Genomic DNA, 23,120 nt, shown 5'->3' on the forward strand with positions numbered 1-23,120 from the left:
ACAGAAAAACAAGAACAGCTAGTGATGATATGGATAAAGGGAGAAATTGATTCTCATTGCTGGCCAGAATGCAGACTGGTCTAACCTTTTTAGAAAACAATATGATGGGCATTCCTCAAAAAGTAGAAATTGAGCTTCCATATGACCCAGCCATACCACCCCTAGGGATACCCAGAAATCCACAACCACAATATGAAAATACCCTCTGCACTCCTATGTTCAGCACAATACTATTTACAATATCCAGAATCTGAAAATAATTCAGGTGGCCCTACAACAGCTGAGTGGCTGAAGACACTGTGGTACATCTACACAATGGAATACTATGCAGCCATAGGAATAAAATCTTAGAAGTTGCTTTATACAAGGAGGGACATGGAGATTCAATCCTGATGAGTGAAATGAGCCAGAGGAAAAGAGATAGACATAGAATAACCTCATTCATTTGTGGTATATAATAAAAACAAGAGATAGTATGGTAATAATGACCAGAGACTATATATTGACAAAGGTCATGAGGTCTAGCCTAGGATAGAAAACTTGTCACAGAATGGGAGTGCAGCTAAATGTAGAGAAGGCTCTACTAGGACAATAATAAATGGAACTGATCACTTTCTATAAGAATTCAGTGCTGAAAGTAGAGAAACTAACAGGCAAAATGCCCCTCTATTAGCAATAGTTCAAACCACAGTGGTCAAAAAAAGAAAGAAGTGAGAGAGAATGAGAAGGGATGGGAAGTAGGAAGGAAGAGAGAAACAATTTGCCTGCCCTAGGGCAAGGCAGTGGTGAAGGTGGGGAATGGGAGGAAAATGAAAGACATTTATGTTGGGAAGGGTACATTGGTGAAGGATGGTGTATATTGTATGACTGTAACTCAAATATAAACAACTTTATCTGTTTAAAAAATATGATGAACAACCTTGTAACCATGATGCTTAAATAAAAATTTGTTGTGAAACTATATATATGTTTTGGGTGGGGGGGGGATACCTGGTTGCACCTGGTTGTTCAAAGCTCAAAAATCTTTCATTGCCAGCTCGGGGAATCATATAAGATGCCAGATCAAACCTGGGTCAGCTGCATGCAAGACAAACACCCTACCCGCTGTGCTATCTATCATTCTGGCCCTAAAAACTGTGCTATGAACAACCTTATAACCATGGTGTTTAAATTTTAAAAAAGGATGTTTGGTGGTGAAGTGTGAGAATTATACATATATAAAAGTGAGAAGTGAAATTTCTGACCTTCCTAAAAGGGCAAATCAAAGAAAAATTTTTTTTAAAAATGTAAAAATAAAGGAACCATAAATTGTAATTTTAAATCCTATAATTTTAGATAATAGTAAATATAGACTTGTAACTAAATAAGCTCCAATATGTATTACTGATCATCTGAGCATTGTTTCTATTTTATGAACTCCAAATCAATTTACTGCTCTCACTTATCCTTTTAATAAAAATAAAAATGATCATCATATAAATGAGTATTTGTTGATTAATGTCCTTAAGGAGGATCTATATCCTGAGATCAGGTGTGAAAGGGTCTGAACCAGACCAGCATCCACTGTGCTGGATCTCATCACCTCCTGACCAACAAAGCATACATATACAAATGTTTTCCTAAATTTGGGACATTGGTGGTGGGAATGTTGCACTGGTGAAGGGGAGTGTTCTTTACATGACTGAAACCCAACTGCAATCATATTTGTAATCAAGTTGTTTAAATAAAGATATTTTAAAAAAAGAAAAAATTGTTTTCCTATCAATGTATGACATGAAAATGACAACTGTGTTTTAAAGGTGTGTATATTTTTAATGTGTATATTTTTAGCTACTTGCTAATAATACAAATATCAAAACAATTTCAAGAACATGCCAAACAATGCCAAGATTCCAGGAACATGCCTTTTTGTTATTTAATATCCAGGAGTCAACATGTAGAGATACGGGTGAGAGCCACAAGGTACTCACCAGTTTGGTGATGCCACCATGCTGTCTCACCACTCGCCGGGCACGTCTAAACTTGGCAACATTTGCAATTGTCTCAGCTGCCAGACATTTCAGAGTCTTATAGGGAGAATCAAGTATAGAAACCATAATTGGTAAGCCTCCAAGGTCAACAATATTACGTCTGATTTGAGGATTGTGACTGATTTCCTTTAAGATTTTTAGTGAACCAATCTGAGAAAACAAAAAGTTGTAGTTGAATGAGTGCTTAATATATGATAAGTACTGCAATTTTTAAAACTCCATGTTTGCTTAAAAAATCTCCATTTAAGCTTAATTTTAAAGAACCAGTTCTCTTCCCGGGTGTTATACATAGCCTTCTTATTTTTCTTCTTATTTACATAAATATTCATCAATATTAAAATGAGAAAGAACTAAAACAGAAAGAAGTTCAACAAGTAAATAAGAGCAGTTTGTGACTGGAAGTTATCAGCAATAATAGCTGATGAAGATGAAAGAAAAGAAAGAAAGAAAGAAAGAAAGAAAGAAAGAAAGAAAGAAAGAAAGAAAGAAAGAAAGAAAGAAAGAAAGAAAGAAAGAAAGAAAGAAAGAAAGAAAGAAAGAAAGAAAGAAGAAAGAAACATAAGAAACAAAGAAACAAAGAAACAAAGAAAACAAAGAAAGAAAGAAAGAAAGAAAGAAAGAAAGAAAGAAAGAAACAAAGAAAGAAAGAAAAGAAAGAAAGAAACAAACAAAGAAAGAAAGAAACAAAGAAAGAAAGAAAGAAAGAAAGAAAGAAAGAAAGAAAGAAAGAAAGAAAGAAAGAAGAAGAAAGAAAGAAAGAAAGAAAGAAGAAAGAAAGAAAGAAAGAAAGAAAGAAAGAAAGAAAGAAAGAAAGAAAGAAAGAAAGAAAGAAAGAAAGAAACAAAGAAACAAAGAAACAAAGAACAAGAGAAGTAGCTCCCAACTGGCTAAAACAAGAGGAAGAACAGTTTCTTATCTCTGGTGGCAAAACCACTTACCTTACATTTGACTTCATCAGTATCAAGTAAATTTATTAAAACTTCAAGACCTCCGACATCCCTGATTGCCAACTGGCAGGTCTCTTGTGCCAAGTTGAAATCCTTCATGGAACACAGTGCAATCACTGTAGCTGTCTGATTTCCTCCCTGCAAAAAAGACAGTGCCAATAAAATGACTCACAAAGGTGACATTCTTGGAGAAAAGCAGTATATAGAGATACGAATCTTTGAACTGAAAAAGGTATTTGCCACATACATAGCATATTACACATTTTAAGGCTTTCAAACCTGATATGTTTTAGTAAATGAATCATGTAGAGAGGAAACACACAAAAGTTGTGCATTACCCTAAGACATTATTTCAGTTAGGAGTCAAAATTTAAGGTTCTTCTGCCTGCTCTAAAAAGTGACATTATGGTATTAGTATAGTCAATAGAGCTCAAAGTAAATCTTGAGCATTCACAGAAATGTAATTAGTTCCTGAAAAGTGTTCTCTGTGATGCAAACCTCATTAGAAATTATCCTTACAGACATATGTAGTAAAGTCTGGAATTGGACTAGCATGTGAGAGAGGAAAATGCACAGTGAGATCAGAGCTGTGGTGAAAGAAAAATAGAAGGCAATTTAGAGCTGGAGATAAATCCAATGAGCAAATGGTGGAGAGAAAAAAATAAGTAATAAGCTTCACTATTGTAACCAAAGGCTTGGTTCACCATAGAGATCAGCAAAGCAGTATTTGATTCATTATTATTGTAAAGAACTACAGGAAATTTCTAGTTTAAGAAAGAAAAATTACTGAGGTTTAAAAACAAAAGTAAAGATGATTTATAAGTAAAACACACCTGCAAAGAAATTGAAATCAGAACTTGTAGGACTTCTTTGGGGGATGGAGGAGGGCTCTGTGATGATTCTTGGCTACCTAGGTTCAATGCAAGAGACAGCAGATAGTACAGCTTGGCCCTGTGAGGCCAAGGGTTACCCAGGCTTCCTTGGTGGTGCTTGAGGATTTCTAGGAATGTGCCCAGTGATGCTCACAGGATGCTGTGGTACCCAGAACTGAACAGGGGTCACCTTGATGCAAGGCATACACCTTAATCTCTATACTGCCTCTCCAGACCAGCTGCAGTAATTAGTAAACAATACTTACCGATAATACTCTGAAAACTGATCAATACCTATTTCACTACTACTGACACTAGTTTGTAAGAGTTCCAGTGCAAATAATGAAATAGTTCATAAACAATAGACAGTATTAGTAATGGACTTAATAAGTTATTTTTATATTAAAAACTTCATTTTAAAGGGTGCTAATAAAAGCAGACTTAGGGGGGCAGGAATGATACTTTAGTAGGCAAGACATTTGAATTACAAACTGCTGGCCCAGTTTTGATCTCTGACACCCCATATGGTCCCCTGAGCCTATCAAGAGTGATCTCTGAGCATAGAGCCAGGAGCAAGCACTGAGCAACTCTGGCTGTAGCCCAAAAACCAAAACAGTCTTGGACTTCCAAAATATGACATAGTCTCAAATAAATTTCTCTTTAGCAAGGAGACACTTTAAGATGATTTCTATTACCATTTGTTAATCATTACATTATTAGATGTATTATCTATTTGTTTAAATAGAGACATTTAGCAAAAGTAGAAATTACATTCAAGTCACCCTATCCATTTTCTAGATCATACACATGCAGAAACAAGCAAATCCTCCTTTAAATGCATGCTACTTTTAAAATAAGAACTAGGTGCCACAGGAAGGAGCAGAGGAAGTGTGAGATAAAAGAAAAAAAAAAAAAAAAGAACTAGGTGCCAGAGTGATAGTACTGGAGGTCAGGTGAGACAGCTGACTTGGGTTTGGTCCTCACCACTCCATATAATTAATCATCAGGAGTAAATCCCGAGTGCAGATCTAGGAGAAATCACAGAGCATCACTGGATGATGCTCCCCCAACTTCCCCCCCCCACACACACAAAAGAGATTATTGAAGAACAAGTATCTCATAGATACAATAAAAAGTTTTTAGATTTTAGCACTTTCCTTTCCTCTGTGTCTCTAAAAAAAAAGTTAGCTGAATATCTACTCAATATCTTAGGTGACACCAGTGAAATTTTTAATTTCAAGCTAATTCTTGCTCTTGATACTACAGGCAACTTCCATTAAATATCCAGTTTAGGATTAAAACTACTTTGATTTTGTAATTTACATTTAAAGTAATACATTTTATTCTTATTCTTCAAGTGTCTGATTCACAACTTCAAGAGAAATTTACCTCTACCAATTTTCATCCCTGTTGGTTTAAAAATAGATAAGATAAAATAACAAGTACTCTTATCGATATCACTTTCCCATATCCAAATATGAACCTCATATACTAGCACTTTGTAAGGTCTCTTTAGGAAGCTATGAAATTCATTAAAATGAATCTAAATGCTAGTCATAATGAACTAAGGAATTCTAATAGGAAAAAAAAAGAAAAGAACAATAATTTATTAAGGGAGGTTCGGGGCCAGAGCAGTGGCTGGAGTGGTAGGGTGTTTGCCTTGCACGTGGCTGACCTAGGACAAACCACGGTTCGATCCCCCAGAGTCCCATATGGTCCCCCAAGCCAGGAGCGATTTCAGAGCACATAGCCAGAAGTAACCCCTGAGTGTCACCTGGTGTGGCCCAAAAACAAAAACAAAAAAAGTAAGGGAGGTTCTATTTCTGACTTTTAAGTGGTTAAAAGAAGCCAGAACTTTTCAGGGAACATGAGGTTCTATATCAGAAGTCAGAAAATGTAAACTTAGATCTTCAGGTGAAAAGAATTCTTTAGGTAGTTCCTCAAACTTATGAATGATGAGAAAGCAGAAGGGCATCCAATAGAAGATATGGCACTGGGGAGAGTCTCCCCATCTCAGGTCTAATGCTCTAAAGAGGCATGTGCTGTCCTGAATTTTTCTACTGTATGTAACTGAACCATCACTACTTCTGTGATATATTTCCTTTGCTACCAATTTTCTTTTTAAATGCAATGCACAAAGACTTCCTATACTATTTCAATATCTCTTATTTTTTCTCTTCTATACGATTTCCAGATTTTGCAAAGTATTTTATTATTTATATCAAAAATGACATTTTAAGTCATATAATTACATTGGATGCCCCAAAGGTTAGATTTGATATTCTTTCTGAATTATCTCTAGGTCAATTTTAAAAATCACTGGGTGGAAAGTCAACATTTATCATTAGGAAGTAGATCCTTTAAGAAAAAAATTTCTGTAAATCATCAGCTTTTTCTGAAAATCTGGAAACATATTCATAGGCTTGAGGGACTTTTTTAGAACTGTTTTATAGTAGGGAAAGTTAGTTTTTCCACATTTCAGGATTTAGTTCTACTCTTGTCACTGACCATATTCTCCAAAGGATTATAAATCTTTCAGAATGAATACCAGAGGATGCGAGCCAAAATATTCAACATACAGAGCCACAAATGTTAGCCAACTGCTAGTCTTTAAATATCAAGTATGTCAAAGGATTTTTAAAATGTTCTTCTCTTTTGACTAGGTGCCACAAACATCTAACAATTGGAAAACAGTGCAAATATGCTTTATATCAATTATATCTCCTCTGAGAATGCAATTAGTTGCCAATACTTATTTTCACATTTTATTAATGCATTTGCATTTGTAACCTTTTAAGAGCTGGAAAAAAATCTAGAAATATATTATTAGTTTTTGAGGGGTTCTGAAGAATGCTTCCAATAAACTTTTCCACTTCTTCACATTAATGCAATTAGTTTGCTAGCTGTCTTCCTTCCTCTGGGTCTTCTCACATGTATCCATGCTCAGTTAACCTGCAAATATTTTGCACTTCCCATTCATTGCTAGGACCAGGTCATGTTTAGCCATTGTTAAATCATATTAGAAATCGAGTGACTATTGCTTTCTTCCCCATTTTTTTCCCACATTTTTATGAAAGTCAAAATGAAAAGAGGACGTCTATCAACAGTACTTTTCACTATTGTAGATCGCTGAGCTAAGAAATCTTGCCTTTGATGGTATAAAGGTTTGCCCTGCTATCTGAAAAATCGCACATTCCTATTAAATCATTGCAAGTCAAAATGCAGGCACTATTAATTTATATGGGAAAAACATTTTAGAGTTTCAGATGCAAAAACTAGCATCTAAATTAATAACAAACAACACATACATTCTAGTATTACATTAGCATATAGTAAAAGTAAGAAGGAACTAATAAATACATAATCTATGTAAAGGAGAAAAGCTTGGTAGTCATACTCCTATCACTTAGGGTACATTTTGCCTCTCAGTGAATGCTCTAAAACAAGGCTGAATACTACTTTAGGATTTTGGTGGATATTTTTGCCTTTTTCACAAAGAGCAAAACAAACCTCTTTGGATTTTCTTTGGTTGGGGTAAATAGTACCAGCATAATCCTTCCATGAAAGTGATAAGAACATTTTTTTAGTTTCAGTTTATTTTCAACTTTTGAAGTAGACTTACTCTTTTTATTATTTTAATTTTAGTGAAATCATTGTGACTTCATAGTTGAATTTCAGACATACAATCAATCAGGGCAAATCCCACCACCAGTGTATACCTCCTTCTGCCAATGTTCCCCAATCTCATCCCATATGCTGCCCTGCCTCCCAGCCTGCCACTTTAAAAGGCCCATTTTAAGTACAGGTTGTTAAAATTTGGGTCGTTTGATCAAATTTTTATTGGCTTTGTCTTATATATTTAGTTCTGTCCTTTTTTTTTAATACTACTAATGTATCTGAGACTGCTTGGCCCCTGACTCCCATCACTTCATATTTGTGTTTCTCATCTTCCACTTAGTTTCTTTTCTTCTCCTTGCTATACTCTGAGGCCAAGGGTATTCAAGACAACTCCCATTTAGACCATTGTTATTTCTTCATGTAGTTATTCTAACTATCACAGATAAGTGATATCATTCTGTATTTATCTTTCTTTTTATGGCTTACTTCATTTAACATAGTATCTTCCAATTCCATCCATGTAGCTTTAAGTTGCATGACTGCACCATTCCTTATAGCTATATAGTATTCCATTGTATGTAGGTACCACATCTTCATGAGCCACTCATCTGTTGTTGGACATCTAGGTTGATTCCAAAGTCGTGGCTATTGTACTTAGTGCTGCAATGAATAACATGTGCAAACATCCTTTTGAATGATAATGCTGAATCTACCTGTTCACATTAATGTCTACCCATACTTTTTATTGAAGGTGAAAAATAGTTACTAAGTTGACATAAAGAATTTACTCAAGAGTAAAACAGGAAAAAATCTGCATCATTTTTATTTATCCAGCTCATTTGTTACATATACCATTCACCACCTCTGGGGCCAAGCATTAGACACCTCCAAGGAAACAAACTTATATGTAATCTCTGCATTCATAGACCGCATGGAGTAGTGGAGAAGATTTGGATCATTTTAAAGGCCATTCAAATAAATGACAGCTTGAAATCTGAGAAACACCATCAGAGAGAGTGACACATGGTGCTATGGAAGCCTATAACAGGACTGGACTTGAACTGAGTTTTAAATATGCCTGGGTAACCACCCCGTGTTTCCTTTAGAGGAGATGCAAGCATGAGGGGAGAAAATAAGGGAAGAAGGAAGAAAGGTGGACTGGAGAAAAACAGTGGGCTTTTAAGTATTTTAGTGATGGTTAAGGTATTTTTTTTTTTGCACTTTTGGGCCATACTTGGTGGTATTCAGGGCTGTGCTTAGGGACCTGGAGACAATATTGGGTGCCAAGGATTGAATCCAGGTATACTGCATACAAAACAAGCACCTTACCCAATGTGTTTTCTTCTCTCTGATCCTGGCTGCAGTAATTTTGTATATTAAAACTAGAAACTTTAACATTAGTGTGTAAACACTAACATACAATTAAAAATTTAATAAAAAGTCACTATTATATGCAGAAACTTTTTTCCTTAAGGAAGAAATGTTGAAGTATATGTCATACAAACATTCAAAATGGTAGGGTCAGCATGTCTATGCTGATGGTCAACGTGTCCATCAGGGAAAACAGAAAGTGATAGCCCTACAGTTGAGTAGAGAATGAAATAGTGGCCATAAAAAAGGTTTGAAATGAACTTATAAACTAGGTGGACAGTAAAACTTATTGAACCATGGTGCAGATTAAGAATTTTCTTTTGGGGACCAGAGTGGTAGCACAGAGGTAGGGTATTTGTCTTGCACATGACTGACCCAGAATGAATGCCTGTTTGAATCCTGGCATCACATATGTTTCCCTGAATCAGGAGTAATTTCTGAGTGCAGAGCCAGGATACAAGCATGAGGGGAGAAAAGAAGGGAAGAAGTAAGAAAGGTGGACTGGAAAAAAACAGAGTGCCACCAGGAGTGCCTCCCTCAAAAAAAGAATATTCTTATTTATTGAATATTGATAGGTGATAAAGGTGATGGTTTTGAATTGAAACTGAATACATTTGTGAAAAAGTCATACTCTGGAGAGGTCCTGTCTGTTTCACTGCAGACATCCAGAGAAGGGAAAACACAGTGCAAGAGGCTGAGGTAATAATCCTTCATATGTCATCCAAGTGTGGAGGAATTTGTTTCAGACAATGACCCTAAATGCTAGTATCTGAACTCCTGACAGGTAATCCTCTCAGAAAGAAATTATGTGAAAATTCTATCAGACACTTGCAAGAGGACAGGGAGGAGGACAAAATGGCCAGTGGAGGCCCAATCTGGAAGACACTGAGGCCTCTCTCTGTGCTCCCTGAATTCTGAGATCAGGAGACCACAGGTGAAGCTTGATGGGATGACACAACTGTCATGGAGGCAGCCAACTGGCCTTTAATTTTTTCCTCCAAACATGCCACTCAAAGAGCAAGAAAAATGAACCCCTGCCAGTGACTGTTTGTTAATGATGACAGAAACTGGCTCAGAAAAACTCTTCACTTCCTAGGATCAGAAATGGCAAAAAGTCAACACTCAAAGTGAGTGGTGTAAAACCATGCAAGTCCAGATAGTAAAAGATATTGCTTCGCCTTCTGTTTATTCATAAACCGATTTCATACTGATGATTCAAGTCTCATAAACCCGAGACTCAAAGGATGAGATTCAGGCAAATGTCAAGGAAAAATGAGAAAAATACTGTTCCAGATTAAGAAAAGAAAAAATGAGACTGAGGTGGTATAATATAATTTTACTAAGTATACAAAGTGTGAGACTCAATGATAGAATATCTACCCAATTCTTTTGAAATAGTTATGGAACATCTACAGACATTGATGATTTACTGAACTACCATCGTCAATGCAATGAGAAATATCTGTATCAAATGTAATTCCTTTCCTATAAAACACAAAAGTTAATTGAATAATTATTCATTTAAACATCTCATAGTGTCTGGGGTCAGATGATACAGAGGGTAAGTAAGGTACATGCCTTGCACACTATTGATCCAGATTCCATCACTAGCACTGCATGTGGTTATTTGAATATTGCATGAGTGATTCCTGAGCACAGAGCCAGAAGCAAGCTCTGAGCATAGTCCAGTATGCCCACATACAAAAAAAAATCTTTCAGAGTTTCTTGTGCTTGTCAGGGTGGCAGGAAGGGGAAGGGGAAGATTTGAGATGTAGTATGAGTACCATCACACTAGTAATGGTTGTTGACACTTGGTGGGATATTTATTGAGTTATATGCCAAAATTCAACTATCATTAACTGTGTAAATGACAGTTCTTTAAACAAAAAATGTTAAGAACACAAATAAGTTAAGACCCACCATTTCTGGCCTCCTGGGTCTTAACTTGGGGTGTGCTGAGATTTGCTCGGTTGCGCTAAGTTTATCACTGGCAATTTCTGACTAGTCCACATACGGAAAACCGTGCGGGTGCCCCCCGCGCGCACTGCATGTATTAAGAGTATCCCTTATCTTTATGTATTTTTGTGTGTGTATCCAGAATATCCATTTTATATTCTTCCCTTTCCCACACCCCTACAAAGCTCATTTTTACTCCTTAACTCTCTCACCCCCCCAAACATCACTAACCCACATTACTCTTTTTAACTTTAGTACTGCACAATCCTAATCACAGACCAAAGCTGTGCATTGTGTGTGACAACTCCAAACTGTTTCAAAAGACATAAAATGGACACGTATATCTTTAGAATATTTTTTGTTTTTTCTCTGACAGCTATAAGTCTTACTAAATATTCTCTTATACAGTGACGATTCTAACCACTTTTTATCTTCTCTTTATGAGCTGTTCAACAAGGAATTTTGTTGAAAGAGTCCCCCAGTTTAATGCTTATGATTGAACCATGTCATGGGGATTGTTGGACTTGTTCTTATGGCCCCCATATGCGCCAATAATGCCACGTGGCATTGCTCCTTTTTTGCATAGGCACATTAAAATGAGAAAATATTATACATACAAATAAGATCCTATCTAATAGATTGGAACACACAAATCTTGTAGTGTAAAGGGACCTTACACCCTGAACATTGACATAACGACCTGGCACAGGCCTCAGAAGAAAGGGCATTTTCCATTCACCCCTGAACCAGGAAAGCCATCCACGAAACATCCAGGTTTGTCTCACCTGGAAGCAATCTTCTACAACGGAAGACCCTACCACTGCTCAGACATTGACCTGCTCAAAAGAGACTTCCCTTAATACTGAGAAGACTTAGCAACAACAATTTTCTGCTTACAGGACAGGGCTCTTTGCATTGCCCTTTAATGGTGAGGTGAAACAAGAGGATGCTCCACATCCTGGCTTCAATGTAGGATATGCAGATTCCAGGATATTTAATATAGAAACATGATACCAACAACAGAGACTGTGTGAAAAATAAAAGTGTGTTGGCACTACAGACAATGTCTTGGATTGAACAAACTAGTTTGCCTGGAGCCTAGAGTTGGTCTTATGCCAAGAAACTTCAGGAGTCGGGTCTCTTTGTATTTAGGCCAAGGTTATTCTTTTCCATTTCCCTTATTTTGGTGGGCCTATGCAAACAACAATTGCCACTCTAACACCATTTTTACTGTGCTCTTTTGACTCTAATCCTTAAAAAAAAACCCACTTAAAATTTGAGGTTAACTTAAGCTAATATGCATGTACATGGAAATGTAAAAAATACTATGCCTCTAATGTTTAAGGAGTTACGTAAGTTTTATGGCTTTAGATTGCCTTGTGTGCTGTTAAGAAATATTATAATGTGTTACAATCTGGGGACTTGAGGGACAAAGTAATTGTACATGGATTCTGTTTTATTTATCTTAATGTTCTTTGGCTGAAAGTTCAAAGTTAATATATTAGCAAGGGGACGACTTCTGAGAATTATGCTATGGGTGATTGTCCTTCCACTGTAAATTTACCTTGTCCTCTTTCTGTGCATCTTTGTTCTCATAATTAAAAATAAAAAAATTTAAAAAAGAACACAAATAAGGAACTATAATAAAATAAACAAGCAGATTCAAAAATGAGTAATTTGGGACTGGCAAGGAACTTTCAATGCATGTAGCTGACCTGGGTAGAGCTAGGGACTATTCCCTGAGCACCACAAGGTGCAGCCCAAAAGCAAAAGCAAAATGAATCCAAAGGTATACTAGAGTAATTAAACAATAATTGTGATAGAAAGATTAGAAATTGTTTTTAATAGATAAAGAAAATTGATAAATCCCTAGCTGGGCTCACAAAGTATGAGAAAAAAGGAAAAACTCAAATAAAATCAGGAACCAAAAAGGTTAAATTACACTAGATATTACAGAAATGCAAAGGATCATAAGGCTACTGTGAAGATATATAAAACTGGACAATTTAAAAGGAATGAAATTTTTAGAAGACAGATTTTGCAAGACTGACCCAGGAAGAAACAAGTAACTTGAAAAGGCTAATAACAAAGATAAAAAGTAAATTAAAAAGATACTTAATATTGTACCTAAAAGTAAAACTCCATGATCATATGGCTTCACTAGTAATCTGCAAAATTTTCAAGTGAGTTATAATACCTAATTCTTCCAAATTATTCCCATAAGATCTAACTGCAAGAAATATTTCAAAACACATTTTACTATGCCAGATTTATCCTGATCCCCAAAGTAGAGTCCAGTACATGAAAAGAAAAACAGAGAATAGTATGTCCAATAGGTGCAGAGAACTTCAACACAACAAGGAAAATCAGATCCATCATTATATCAAGAGAACCATTTAGCAAGTGTAATTTATTCCGGGGAAGCTAGAGTGGCTCAAAATTTGCAAGTCAATTAATGTAATGTATATTAACAAAAGGAAAGGTAAAAATCACATGATTATATGAATGATCTGAGAAAACATTTGACAAAATAATAAAATTAGGAGTAGAGTAGAGGAAACATAAATCAGTGTGAGAATGACCACAGATGACAAACCCACAAATGAATGCTACTAACAAAAATGAAGTCATGCCACTTGGAACAATATGAATGGAATCTGAAGTGATTTTTCTAGGTAAATCAGAAAGTGAAGAACAGTTTAAAATGGTTTCTCTCTTGTGAGGAATACAAATAACCAAAGCAAACAAATGAACAAATCACAGTAACTTTTAGACTATGTCAGAACTCTGGAGGTTGCCTGAAGAAAAGGGAGTTGGAAGGAAAAGACAGCAGGTTGATATGATCGGGGAACAGCACTGGCACTTTGACATGGGCTGCATGAATGCTTTTATATATGGCTAGAGAGGTGGAAAGCTCTCCTCCTGACTCACAGAATTCTGCAGTGAAAGGCTTTCCAGCTGACACTGATACAGAATTGTAAGCCAATATTCAACCAATAACAGCTTGTTAAATAAAGCAAATAACTTGGACCAAAGAAGAGTATAGAGTTAAAGCATTTGCCTTGCATATATCTAGTCCCAATCAGATGATCCTATCACTATATGGAGGCCAAACAGCCTGGCTCTCCCCAAACAGCAAATTAAAAAGTAATATGCATTTCCATAAAGCAACCAAAATAGCAAGAGTAGTTTGAGGATTGTTTTTTTTCAGAAGGGGGGGTATCAATATTCAGAATTATTCATGGCTCTGCTCTCAGAGATCATTCCTGGAGGTGCTCGGGGATCAAATTCAGGTCAAACACGTGCAAACACCCTGTATTATCTCTCTAAACCTGCAATTCCGTTTTTAAGAATCTTTTTTTTTTTTCAGAAAGTGTCCATATCCAAAGAATGTAGAAAATTTGTGCCACAGCAATATTTAATAAGTATTAAACTTGGGAGACAATGAAAAAATATATCATAAATGAATAAAGGAATCTATTGATTCCTTTAACTTGCCAATATGTTCTGATTTTGAAAATACTATATGGTGATTAAAAGAACTAGGACAGATTTGAAATATCAATAAGAGACAGTGTTAAGTATAAATGCACAGCTTAATATAATAAATAGCATGTTATGTATAAAAATAATATATGTGTGTATAAAAACAGAAACATCTGGACAGAGACATTTGCTCTTATTTTGCATTGTTCAACTTTTTACAATGAGTATATGTTACTGTATTATTTTTTCATATTCTAAGATTTTTAAACACAGAAGAACAAGTGAAAGGACTAGCAGAGAAGCATATGCCTTTATTATACCCTGCACTTTAAATATCAGGTCACACCCCCATCCATAAAGCATGAGTTGGGAAAGGAATGCCTTCTCCAGCAGGAATTTCAAAATCTAGCAGATAAAAAAGGAACATGGAGTCTAATCATGATGTACATTCAGATAATAACTACAATATATTTAGGGACTCGAAAAACAAGAGATAATTTGCACTAGTGATCTTATTCCCTCTTAAGTCTTATATTTAAAAATGCTTCAGCATTTAAACTTCAACAACAAAAAATGAGTAAGTTTTTTAAACCAATAATAAAGTAGCCTAGTGCCTCATGTAAAAAGAATAGACAATGCTGTTTTTAAATTAATAAATGGGAGAGGGGAAGTATACTTTGAGAAAGAAATGAAAGAAAAGCTATAAAAATATAAAGCAACAAATGTGCCCAAATGATATCAATTCACTTTGTTTCAAGTGTAACAACACTTGAGCCCTTAGGGAATGATGCCAAGAAGTAGAATTGCTGCTGGGTCAAATGAACTCAATTCATAATTTTTGGGATGTCTTCATATAGTTTGCCAAGAAGTTTGAACCAGTCAACAACACCACCAACAGTCAATGTTGCACACTTCATGCCAGCACTAATGGCTCAATTCTTCTTGATGTATGCCAGTGTTACTGTGTGAGGTGATATTTTATTGCTACTTTGCTGTGTGTTTCCCTGACAAATGATTAAGAGAATTTCTTTTACACCTACCGGTCATCTCTATGTCTTTCTTGGGGAAGTGTCCATTTAGCTATTCTCCCAGCTTTCTTTTTAATGAGGTTGCAAGTAATTTAGACATCTCTAATAATAAACATTTGTCAGATGAATGGTGAGTAAATATTTTCCCCTAGGTCTTTAATTCTAGTCATAATTTCTTTTGCAGTGCAGAAGCTTCTAAATTTGACATCATACCATTTGTTTATTTTTACATCAGTGTGGCACTGAGTTCCTAAAGATGCTTCAAGAAACAATTCAAGTATCTCATGATAATTCAATTTTTAAAATATTAATTAAAATATAGAAGAATCAATTCAAATACCCCAAACCAGATATCTGGATTAAGAGGTTGTGTATATGTGTGCAATAAAATACTACTCAGCAATAAGCCGGGAGTCAGGCAGGAGGAGGTTTGGCAGGCCCACGCCATGCCGGAGGCCTGCTTGGCCAGGCCTAGGGGGGGTGCGGGATTTGGGTAACCCCAGCACCCCTCTGCCGCCTTGCTCCAGATCTCCAGGGCTTCCCCGGGCCACACCCCTGGGCAAGCCGGTGAGTTGGGTCCCTTGGTGGAGCTTGAAGGACCCTAGGCCTTCCCCCACTATCCATGCGGCTCCTTAGGGAGGGTCTGGGTGGGGCTCTGAACTTCTGTTCTCCCAGCTTCTTGAAGGATCTCTCCTTCCTGGGAGCCGGGAGTCAGGCAGGAGGAGGTTTGGCTGGCACTGGTAATCTCTGTCCAGTCTACATTTTCAAAATCGCGTGGGGGCTATTGCCCCCGCGCGCACAAGAAACATTAATAGTACTCTCACAAGAAACATTACTAGTACTCACTATCATTGAATTATGTTTTTATGTATGCAGAATGTCCATTTTGTACTCTGCCCTTTTGCATACCCCTTCATAAGTTCATATTTCTCTTTAACTTCTTTAACTCCTATCATCATTACTCCTTTTTTACCCTTTCTAACTTAAGTACTCTTGAGTCCTAATTCACAGACCAAAGTGGTGCCCTAGAGTTAACACCCACACAACTATTTTAAAAGGCATAAAAAGGACACATATCTTTTCAACATTTTATGCGTGTTTTCTTTGACGGCTATAACTTTTGCTAAATACTTTCTTATACAGTGATGATCCCCCCCCATTTTTTTTTTTATCTTCTCTTTGTGAACTACTCAATATGGAATTTGGTGTGAAAGAATCCCTCAGTTTAATACTTATGTTTGAACCAAGTCATGGGTCTTGTTGGAAATGTTCTTATGCCCCCATATATCTGATAGCACCACGTGGCTTTATATCTTGTTTGCGTAGGCACACTGACATGGGAAAATACTATACATACCAATAAGTTCTTATCTAATAGAAAGGGGAACACACAAATCTTGTAGTACAATGAGACCTTACACCCTGAACATTGACATAAAGACCTGGCACAGGCCTCAGAAGAATGGACATTCTCCATTTACCCCTTGATCTACAGAAGACATTTACAAAACATCCAAGGTTGTATATAACATCACCCGGAGGCATTCCTGTACCAGGGACGACCCTACAGCTGCTCTGACATCGATCTACTCAAAAGAGACATCCCTTAGCACTGAGAAGACAACAAGAACAATGACCTGTTTACTGGACAGGGCTTGCTGTATTGCCCATTTATGGTGAGGTTTGTCTATAACATCACCTGGAAGCAATCCTCTACCACGGAAGACCCTACCACTGCTCAGACATCGTCCTGCTCAAAAGAGACTTCCTTTAACACTGAGAAGACTTAACAACAACAACAACCTGCTTATAGGACAGGGCTTCCTGCATTCCCCTTTCATGGTGAAGTGAAACGAGAAGGCACTCCTCATCATGACTTCAATGTAGGACATGCAGATTCCAGAATCTTTAATACAGAAACATGAGACCAACAACAGAGACTCTGTGATAAGTGTGTTGGCGCTACGGACAATGTCTTGGAGCGAACGATAACTTTCCTGAGGCCTAGAGCTGGTCTTATGCCAGGAAACTTCAGGGGTAGGATCTCTTTGTATTTAGGCCAAGGCTATTCCTTTCCATGCCTCTCATATTTTGGTGGGCCTATGCAAACAACAATTGCCACTCTAACACCGTTTTTACTGTGCTCCTTTGACTCTAATCCTTAAAACACACCCACTTAAAAATTTGAGGTTAACTTAAGCTAATATGCATGTACATGGAAATGTAAAAAACACTATGCCTCTAATGTTTAAGGAGTTACGTAAGCTTGATGGCTTTAGATTGCCTTGTGTGCTGTTAAGAAATATTATAATGTGCTACAATCTGGGGACTTGAGGGAAAAAGTAATTGCACATGGATTCTGTTTTATTTATCTTAACTTTTTTTGGTGAAAATTCAAAGTTAAGATATCAGCAAGGGGACTTCTTCTGATAATTATGTTATGGGTGATTGTCCTTCCACTGTAACTTTACCTTATCCTCTTTCTTTGCATCTTTTGTTCTCATAATTCATAATAAAAAATTATAAAAAAAAAAAAAAAAAAAAAAAAAAAAAAAAAAAAAAAAAAAAAAAAAAAAAAAAAAAAAATACTACTCAGCAATAAGGAAAAAAAAATCATGCAATTTGCTGCTACATAGATGGATCTGAAGTGTAACATGCTGATGAAGTTAATCATACTGAAAGGGATAGATACAGAATAATCTGTTTTATAGATGAGATATAAAGAAATCTAGTAAAGGAACAGCAAATGGTCAAAGGCAGTCAAGTTGGAAAATTAGTGTGAAAAACTAAATTTGCTTTGAGTGAGGTAGTAGAGGATGGTAGAGGTCCTTGGGATATTCGTAGGAGGATGTGGGCACTCTGGGTGGTGTTGGAACACTGCATGCATGAAGCTATAATGAACAGTACTGTAAATTGTGGTTCTTCAATAAAAAAATGGGTGGCAAACATTAATTTGTTATGAAGTGAACGCTGTTTAGTCTCTTATACTAGGTGGAAAAAGTCAAAAGAGTAGAAGAGTGAACAAAAGCAAGACCTACAGGCCTCCTGAGTCCTAAATTTCTGGATAGAGAGACTGAATAACAAAGGAATTGCCACTAATATAAACCCCTGGACATCATCCCAGCCAGAAGCCCACTTGTGTGTGGTCTGGAATGAGGCACTTCTCAGCTTTTCCACCAGTGAAACAAAGATCTTAGCACCTTCCATTCCTAACCCAAAACCAAAGTAATGGGAAAGGAATTTAATTAACTGTAATTATGGCAAAGCAATCAAATTCCTACAATAAAACATCACTTTAAATAAAGCTTTAACCAACTAAGACATATTTTGTGTGTGAGAGAGATTGAGTGAAAGCAAGAGAGGGAGGGAGAGGGATGGAAAGGGAGGGACAGAGAGAGAGAAAGAGGGAAAGAGAGAGAAGTGTGGCAATCACTTCATCTTCATCAAAGATATTTCAGTAACTGAGTGACACAAAAGCAATCCCTAACAACGATTTTCAAGTCCAAAAATAACTCTGCCTATCTAAGAATATCCTTCCAATTTAAAACATGCCAGGGAGGGAACCCCAAGGGTCTCTTCAAAATCTCCCTGAGATTTCTGACTCAGTTGTCTTTTAGACAGCTGTCTGAATTCAGTCCCAATCACTGCAATCTTGGTGAACCATAGACACTTCCATTATTCATGGCCTGAAGCTTCTGAATGTGTGGATACAAGACAGAAAAAATATATAACAATATTTTTATTGAAAAACATAATCACAAAATTCCCAACTCATGTGAAAGCTGAAATCCACATGGAGTGGAATGAATTTGATCAAAGAAAATAAATGAGTCTGTCCCTCACTCCATGCTATTGGGGAGAGGAGGATACATTTTGGTGTGTTCACACATAGCACTGATAAGATCACCACCCCACCCCCAGTGATGTGTCTGAAGGGAGAAAATGTCACCATCTCTCTAGAAGAGGGAAAAAAAAAGATTTTTCTGTACCATATTTAAACTTAGTAGTGTATCTGTGAAGGCACCCTCCCCCCAAATGTCCACTGTTTTCCCATGATTTTTTATTAAATATAATTTTTATTTTAATCATAGTGGCTTACATATCATTGACAATAATATTTTAGGTACATATTAACATAAAATCAGGGGAATTACCATCACCTAATTGTCCTCCCTCCACCTCCCTTCCTGTCCTTCTTCCCATACCTCTTCCCTTACCCCGGGGGCTGCTAGAATAAGTAGTCCCCTCTATTTCTCTCCATGATTTTTGTCTAGTTTTTCCCTGGTTAAGGTTGTAGGCATTTTCAAGTGGAAGGAAGCTTTTGACTATTTGAAATGTTTGCCCAGTTCACTCTCCTCCAACTTTGCTCAAATTCTTCATACACTGGCCTATCTTTTTTTCTTGACCATTTCTTTGCTACTCTAACCATTTTTTTGCTACTCTACTTGCTTATTCCAAGCCCTAAAAACACCTTCTCTATCTTGCACAGCGTCCTTGTCATTGACTCCCCTCCTCTATTTAGGTTGACTTTGCATTCCATCCTTTTTGATCTTTCAAAATCTGAATTTCCTGCTCCCCACTTGGACTGTGATCAATATCCCAGGTTCAGGATAAGCATCCCATGAGGAAAAAAAAAGGCCATGGAGATTAAACTCAGATTATCCCATTAGTGCAGGAAGAATTTGGGAATAAAGCTGATGAATACAGTTCTTTATAGCAGGAACACATATTTTAGAGTTAAGATTACCATGAGATTGCAGTTGATGCTCACAAAATTGTAGACGGTAAAGACAGCAGGATTTTGGAAGGAGGCTTGTAGGGCCCTCGCTACTATCTCAATGTTGACCAACTACTTTCTTGGCACCACTCTATTTTCCTTCATTTTCTCTTGGTTATGTATCTACCTTTGTCTTAAATTTCCTATCCAAAAAACTTACAACCTAGATATAAAAATATTTCAACACAAACCTGGGTTCACTAACTTTTCAATTTAAGAACACTATACTAATAAATATAAACTTAAGTTTGTTAATTATTCCCTTTCAACAGCTTATTAGAGTATCCATTTATATAAATGATGCTTATGACTAATAAATCCCCACTTCCAAACCCCTCCAAATCCTTCAATTGTCTTCCTTCATCACAAAGGAGTACTACATTTACTGATTAGCAAGAGAGAAACTTGACCAAATTGGTTAGAGTTCCAGAATTTCCCTCTCAATAAGAATAACACACAAAACATGTCATTTTAATTTAAACATTTAATTACAATGTTTTAAAGTGAGAAAATATATTTTATATAAAATCAGACAAGACAGTCATAAGGTTATATATCTACAAGGATCAGGGAGTAGGGAAAGGAAGAGAGAGGAATATAAAATCCAGTGAGAAAGATATCAATAACAAAAATCAAGATTCTGTCCTAGAGGGAAAAAAACCCTGCCTTTAAGGAACTAAGAGTGAGACTCTTGGCTACCAAATTCTTGCCTCATCATGCCATGTAGGCAGACTGGAAGACAATCTGTGATAACAGGCAAGAGACTTTGCAAGATAGATAAATTAGGTTGATAAGATTTTTCTTCCCTTGAGTGAACCATGACCAGAATAGGGCAGATTATTAGTGGTTTTCACTAAAGTAACTAAAAGACTGTTGCTGTTTTAGCTCATTTAAGATTAGGCTAATGGTCATTAAACACATGAAGAGAAAAGTTAGATGATCAGTATATGAAAATGCAAAATGTTATTTTTAAATAGTTTAAACATCAGATTAAAAGAACATATACTGATATAAAATTACAAGTTGAGTGTACAAATGTCAAAGCCAAATAATTAAATAAAATCTCCCTTTACTTATGAGCCAAGAACTGAGCTCATGATCTGGATAAATAAGAATCTATAGTTCATTGACCTCTTTGAGTATTAATGAGCTCGTGAAAAATGTTCAACAATAACAGACATTGCTATACTTGGAAAATGGTAAGTGAAAAACAAGTTAACATTAATATTCTTGTGCTCAGGTTAAGTGTACATTTTAAGGCATATTCTTATAAATGATATCAGGTGTATTTTGAGACTATCTAGAGACATTCAATGTTGCATTTCACAGACTTTTAATATCCTTTTGTGTCTCCATATAGAACATTTATCTGTGTCAAAAATGTTGAAATCATTTGTAGATATACTTTCTTTTTTATTGGCTGTGTAAAGAGTATTGACCTGTGGGAACTGTAATAATCCCAAGCAATTTACTGTCTGGCCAAAAGTATCACATTTGCACATGATTTATTGATGAATAACTTGTGAAAGTTTAAATAGCACTTCATCAATAAATGTTTTCCTTAGCTATTCTGGGACAGAAATAGTGCATCCCTTCTGGACACATTACATAAAATTATCCTAAATAGTTGAAAAAGCTCAATTCAGTGTTCAATAACTGAATATTATGAGAAAATGCCTTTGCTATGTTCAGTGGGAAGATACCACTGTCGAGGTTTTCACTACCTTACTCACTGCTTAGCTCCATATTTCTTTCTTTTGATGGAAAGAACTTTCCTTTTACTCTATTTCTCTTCTCTTATGGGTGGCTAAAAATCTTGAGCAAAAAATTGAAGGCCACTTGTACAGCTCACGAGTGCTCATTGGAAACATTTTCTATTAACAATATGCAGCAGAAATCATTTATCTTGTCACTATGTACTGCTCACTTAGGAGTGCTTGCTTAACACTTTATCTTAGATTTTACTTCACATTCAGAACAATCCAAAAAATATACTCTTTCATTTTGCCACATTGATCAGTGAAAAACTGAGACACTGAGAGGGTCATCAATTGATCCCACAATCACTAAGTGGTAAAATTCAACCCAACTCAAATCTTTCTGATATCAAAGTTTATGATTCTTATTATTCTGTCACTGTTTCCTATCCTGGCCACTTTGACTTTCAATTTCTTTTCAGTGATGAGATAAAATGAACAGGCCAGAATTCTTTAGATAAACAGCAGGGCTCTACCAGTCTTATTTCATGAACTCCTGTTGGAGCTCTGATTCACTAGCTGCCTCAGGCCTACGAAGACTAGTGGAAAAGATACTTGCCATCACTTTTTTCCCCAGATGACACAGTCCTTATGTGAAGGGGAAAGAAGATAATATACAGGTATAAATGCAGTGAAGTAGCAGAGATACTATTGGGAAAGTTTCCTGAGTCTACATGATGCTGCCATGTATGCCAGGATGGGCTGCTGGGCCCATCTAACCAAGGTTAGATTCCATGTTAGGGTTTTACAAGTATTCCAGAATAAGAATCAGAACTTCCAGAAAATTCTCCATTATGATATCATGTATTTTTCTCAAATCTTATGTAACATGCCTTTATGTAATATTGAATCATTTCACAGTAATAAACATAATAGACTGAGTCTTTTCAATGTAAAAACTTTTGATTTTTTTGTCATTAAAAAATCTCTGGCTACCAACAATTATCTCCATTTGTAATTGATATCAGAAAACACTAGAAGAAAACATCAATGCAAATACATGTAAAATAAAGTATATGAAACTATTTACTATTTATAAGATACTATTCTTTTTGGGGGGGTTGGTTTTTGGCCCACACCCAGTGAGACTCAGGAGTTCCTCCTGGCTCTGTGCTCAGAAATCGCTCCTGGCTTGGGAATCATATTGGACATCGGGGAATCGAACCAGGGTCCGTCCTTGGTCAGCCACATGCAAGGCAAACAAACACCCTACCACTGCACCACGGCTCTGGCCCCTATAAGATACTATTCTTAAAATACACATACTATTCACTGTCC

General features: G+C 36.3%; 1 protein-coding gene across 1 annotated transcript in view; it reads right to left on the minus strand.

The window, feature by feature from the left end:
- The window catches only part of ODAD2 (outer dynein arm docking complex subunit 2), a 177,847-nt gene that overhangs the window by 128,204 nt on the left and 26,523 nt on the right, over positions 1–23,120 (minus strand). The window contains 2 exon segments of the mRNA XM_049777479.1: positions 1,971–2,180; positions 2,969–3,115. Coding sequence (XP_049633436.1) covers positions 1,971–2,180; positions 2,969–3,115 — 357 coding nt within the window.

This window comes from Suncus etruscus, chromosome 7, assembly GCF_024139225.1.
Source record: "Suncus etruscus isolate mSunEtr1 chromosome 7, mSunEtr1.pri.cur, whole genome shotgun sequence".
Classification (NCBI taxonomy): Eukaryota; Metazoa; Chordata; class Mammalia; order Eulipotyphla; family Soricidae; genus Suncus; species Suncus etruscus.